This window comes from Limulus polyphemus, unplaced genomic scaffold, assembly GCF_000517525.1.
Source record: "Limulus polyphemus unplaced genomic scaffold, Limulus_polyphemus-2.1.2 Scaffold5270, whole genome shotgun sequence".
Classification (NCBI taxonomy): domain Eukaryota; kingdom Metazoa; phylum Arthropoda; class Merostomata; order Xiphosura; family Limulidae; genus Limulus; species Limulus polyphemus.
Window position 1 is genome coordinate 10,345 of NW_013670880.1, and position 5,614 is coordinate 15,958.

The 5,614-nt window shown below is 31.7% G+C and overlaps 1 protein-coding gene across 4 annotated transcripts in view; it reads right to left on the reverse strand.

Annotated features, from left to right (window-relative positions):
* The window catches only part of LOC106472350 (luc7-like protein 3), a 33,292-nt gene that overhangs the window by 3,597 nt on the left and 24,081 nt on the right, over window positions 1-5,614 (reverse strand). For all 4 annotated transcript variants that reach the window (XR_002613452.1, XM_013932986.2, XM_022400945.1 and 1 more), the window contains exon 9: window positions 4,890-4,981. Coding sequence is in view for 3 of the 4 variants with exons in the window: in XM_013932986.2 (XP_013788440.1) it covers window positions 4,923-4,981 (59 nt within the window). In the remaining variant the exon portion in view is untranslated. The remainder of the gene's footprint in view (window positions 1-4,889; window positions 4,982-5,614) is intronic.

Sequence of the window (5,614 nt, forward strand, 5' to 3'; positions counted from 1 at the left end):
ACGAACATATTCTGTTAAAGACTACAGTCGTCTAACATACAAACAGATTCTATTAAAGTCTACAGTTATCTAATATACGAACATATTCTGTTAAAGACTACAGTCGTCTAACATACAAACAGATTCTATTAAAGACTGCAGTCGTGTAACATACAAACAGATTATATTAAAGTCTACAGTCATCTAACATACAAACAGATTCTATTAAAGTCTACAGTCATCTAACATACAAACAGATTCTATTAAAGTCAACAGTCATCTAACATACAAACATTCTATTAAAGTCTACAGTCGTCTAACATACAAACAGATTCTGTTAAAGTCTACAGTCATCTAACATACAAACAGATTATATTAAAGTCTACAGTCATCTAACATACAAACAGATTCTATTAAAGTCTACAGTCATCTAACATACAAACATATTCTACTAAAGTCTACAGTTGTGTGACATACAGATTCTATTACAATCTACAGTCATCTAACATACAAACAGATTATATTAAAGTCTACAGTCGTCTAACATACAAACAGATTCTGTTAAAGTCTACAGTCATCTAACATACAAACAGATTATATTAAAGTCTACAGTCATCTAACATACAAACAGATTCTATTAAAGACTAAAGTCGTCTAACATACAAACAGATTCTATTAAAGTCTACAGTCGTGTAACATACAAATAGATTCTATTAAAGTCTACAGTCGTGTAACATACAAATAGATTCTATTAAAGACTACAGTCGTCTAACATACAAACAGATTCTGTTAAAGTCTACAGTCATCTAACATACAAACAGATTCTGTTAAAGTCTACAGTCATCTAACATACAAAAAGATTCTATTAAAGACTACAGTCGTCTAACATACAAACAGATTCTGTTAAAGTCTACAGTTATCTAACATACAAACAGATCCTATTAAAGTCAACAGTCATCTTTTGGATACCAAAGTTTATATGTAAAAGTCTGTATAATTTAATAAAATTACTTAAAGGCAGATAGAAGCTGGATTATGTAAAATCCTGTCACATATATGTTGAATAATACACACAGTACTGTTTATCTTTATAATCCTGATAAAATAATTTTGGATTTAGAATTTAGAACACTACTGAACAGTGATTTAGTGTGGTAGTATATTTTCAACATAGTTAACAGCACATTTAACTAGAACTTAGAACACTGTTGAACAGTGATGTTAACTAGAATTTAGAACACTGCTGAACAGTGATTTAGTGTGGTAGGATATTTTCAACATAGTTAAGAGAGCTGTTAACTAGAACTTAGAACACTGTTGAACGGTGTTGTTAACTAGAATTTAGAACACTACTGAACAGTGATTTAGTGTGGTAGGGTATGTGTAACTCTGGAATTTGAAACATCATTAAAAGTGGTATCACACAGCCTGGAACTTATAAGTGTTTTTACGTACTTTAATTAAGAACATTGTTAACGAGTGGAATCACATGATATGAAATTTGAAATAGTGTGAAGAGTGATGTTGCATACCACAGAATTTGGATCAGTGTTGTCATGTGTTCTGGAATACTTCACAGTATCTTCTACATCTTCAAATGTTTCAATCCATTGTCAGAAAAAGATTACTGTATATATACATTTAAAGTTCCTAATCAACATTAATTATTATAACACTGATTCTTATCATTTGCTTCCAAAAAAACAGCCGTTACCTTTTTTTTCTTTAAACACCAACACACTCAAGCAGAATAGAAGCTTCATTATCTCCCCAAAGAGTGAATAAACACTGAGTTACGAATAAGTCTAGTTGTTGCTTCAACAACTTGTACTTAACCCCATTCATATGGGTGGGGGTTCAAAGTTCACATTATAAAATGTTACAGAATTACAATCAAAACAACTTTATTATCAATACATGTCAACAAGCTTGGCATCAAAGAGTTTTTTATACTTTTAATACTATAATTTCTAATTTTGAAAGGAAATATTTAAATTAATCCTCAATCTTTACTTCCTTGTGTTACATGACATTTATTCACTTCAAATTGCCCATTTTCTTTTATTATGATCTTCTTAGTTGACACAAAGTACACATGTATAGTATAGTATAGATCCTTCTAAGCTATAAAGTACATTTATAACCTCCAATCTTCCTGCTTAGAAAGTCACACCCCCATGACATACCCCCTCCTATCACATCAGGTCTTTCAAAAAAGTCTTTAATTCTCTATAACATTGCTATTGGTGATGTTTATAACCAATAGAAAGAGCAAATTGTACACTAAATAAATCACATGATTTCTTTGAGTTATTACAGCTCAGCGGGTTTGGACCAATCCCAAGTATTTAACTTAATTATAAGGATAATTAGAAAGCTAATTACAATTGTTTCTGTGTAATCCAATCAAGTAAGTGAAATGTTTCTGGTTTATTAAAATTCATATCAGGAAGATACAAGAACTATTTTCTGGACAACTAACCAAGTAGAAAAAAAAAAGTTACAAAAGCGTGCACAAATGCAAAATTGTCTACAGCTAAATGAAGTCCTAAAGTCCTTGGATGTTTTTTTACTAAAACAAAGTCCTAAAGTCCTTGGATGTTTTATTACTAAAACAAAGTCCTAAAGTCCTTGGATGTTTTATTACTAAAACAAAGTCCTAAAGTCCTTGGATGTTTTTTTACTAAAACAAAGTCCTAAAGTCCTTGGATGTTTTTATTACTAAAACGAAGTCCTAAAGTCCTTGGATGTTTTTATTACTAAAACAAAGTCGTAAAGTCCTTGGATGTTTTTATAACTAAAACAAAGTCGTAAAGTCCTTGGATGTTTTTATTACTAAAACAAAGTCGTAAAGTCCTTGGATGTTTTTATTACTAAAACAAAGTCCTAAAGTCCTTGGATGTTTTTATTACTAAAACCAATTTTTGTAATCACTACTTGAGAAACATACATAGTTAAATGTCACGTGATGTAACCTGAAACTTTATTTACCCTAAACTCTTCACACTCGTGATGGGTGATTTACTGTGGTAGATAGACAGGGCTCAAAAACCAATAAAAGAAAGCAGTTGTTAAAAGTTAAAGGTCTAAAGTTCTATAAATTATTTCCGTTAGTGTTAGGGTTGTGAAAATAAGAGGTAAAGTATAGAGTTTGGCAACAAAAAAATCTATTTAGGAGATTTTAGAGGCTAATAATCAAATGAAACATGAACAGATTAAGATGAAAAGAACTATCTTTATTCTTTAGCATTAAAATGGCCTTTCACTCAGGCTGACTCTGTAAGGGCTTCATAACTTCACAGACAAATCTTTATTATAAATACTTTCTTAAAAGTTCTGATTATTTGTGTACAACAGACTTTCCAAGTTTACTAAAAGCTTGCCAAATTTCATGAAGATACACAAAGTAAATTCACCTTACTTATTTCATCTCATTGAAAATATCATTTTACAGATAATTGTTTAGATATATATATATATATATATATCTAATAAATAACAGTATTGTCTACAAGATACCGAAAGCCTAAGAAACTTCATCAATCTACTACAACGACATTTCAAGGGGTTTATGTCATGCATTAGTTGCTTTTATATAGAACTCCTACTTACTGAAGGAATAAAACCTAAACACTGTTGTGTTAACACTTTATATAGAACTCCTATTTACTGAAGGAATAAAACCTAAACACTGTTGTGTTAGAACTTTATATAGAACTCCTACTTACTGAAGGAATAAACCTAAACACTGTTGTGTTAGAACTTTATATAGAACTCCTACTTACTGAAGGAATAAAACCTCTGTTGTGTTAGAACTTTATATAGAACTCCTACTTACTGAAAGAATAAAACCTAAACACTGTTGTGTTAACACTTTATATAGAACTCCTACTTACTGAAATAATAAAACCTAAACACTGTTGTGTTAACACTTTATATAGAACTCCTATTTACTGAAAGAATAAAACCTAAACACTGTTGTGTTAACACTTTATATAGAACTCCTATTTACTGAAGGAATAAAATCAAAACACTGTTGTGTTAGAATTTTATATAGAAATCCTACTTACTGAAGGAATAAAACCTAAACACTGTTGTGTTAGAACTTTTCAATTAACATTCAATCTTGATACAACTTGTTAGACTGTCTCTTTAAATGAGTTACGTCACAGAAAACTTAACATCTTGATACAACTTGTGAGACTGTCTCTTTAAACGAGTTAGGTCAAAGCAAACTTAACATAGCCCACAACTTCAAGTCATTATACACCTGTATTCTCTACTTAGTTGTTCAGTTGATGTCATACAACAGAAACACCTATAGTGTTTAACAACATCTGTTTTTATGCAGCTTTTTTTATAGCAACTAATTCCATATAGCTGCCAAAGACAAACTAGTTAAGCACACTTTCATGGTGAAAGAAAATGGGGGGAACCTGACTTTTATTGAACAATTCAAAGATTTATATAGTTAAATCCCTAATTTAAAATAAGAAGACCATTTTTTGCTTGACATCTGTACATATGGCATCTTTTAAAGTTGTTTTGATCATTTCATTAAACACAAGTCCAAACAGAATTAAATCTTTTTTCTTCTTTTACACATTACATACTTTTCTGGGCAGAAATAATTGGTAGAGACAATGAAAACTCTGACTGCAACAAGTATGTTTCTCAACAATATTAACCTAAAAATAAAGTAAGTAAAATTTTACAATTCAAAGAAAACAAGTAAAAGATCAGATACCATACTTTATAAAGATACAAGTTATTTACTGTTTAAACCAACTTACAGAGTACAAAACTAAAGTGACCTACCTTCTGAGTCCCAGAGACCTGCAAGAAAACTACACACTAGAATAACTTCTTCCTTCAAATACAGATGTCAATGAAAAATTGAATTTACGTACCTTTTTAAAAATAAAAGTCACTAATCTGGATTCTTATCTTTCTGCTGTCAAACTTACATCGTTGTCAGAAGCTCGCACATCTCCATTTTCAACTAAAACAAAAATCAATAATAGCATAAGTTTCTCAACAGTTGTTCATTAGTTTAAACTTATATATATACACTCCTTTTACATAGTTTTGATTTTAATCTACAATGTTTGATACCACCTAGAAACTATAGAGCACTGGTAGCTGCTCTAGAAATCAGGTATGGAACTCAAAACCAGTCCAAAGTCTACAGGGCTAGGTTTAGGATGAGAGTCTGTGCTAAAGGGGAGAGCCTGCAAGAGCTGGCACATGATTTGGAAAGTATGGCACACAAACCTAACCCAACTGCACCACCCGATGTCCTCAAGCTGTTGCTAAGGGATCAGTTTGTAGATGCCTTGGACAGTCCACAACTGAAGATACAAGTAAAGCAAGCACACCCCTCTACCATGCAGGATGCAATGGCCAGAGCTCTTGAATTCGAATCCTACGTTAAGACCAGCACAGAGGTACCAAGGTTGGTACAGTCATCAGGATTCAAGGTCAGAAAAAGGCAGCTTTGAGAGAAGTTTTAGGGACTTTGCTGCACTGTAACAAACCTGGGCACAAGAGAGCTCAATGCTGGCAACTTCAAAACATGGAAGATGTCATGGCAGGAAAGGCTGCCACCCAGAAAGGTTATTGGAACTGTGGAAGG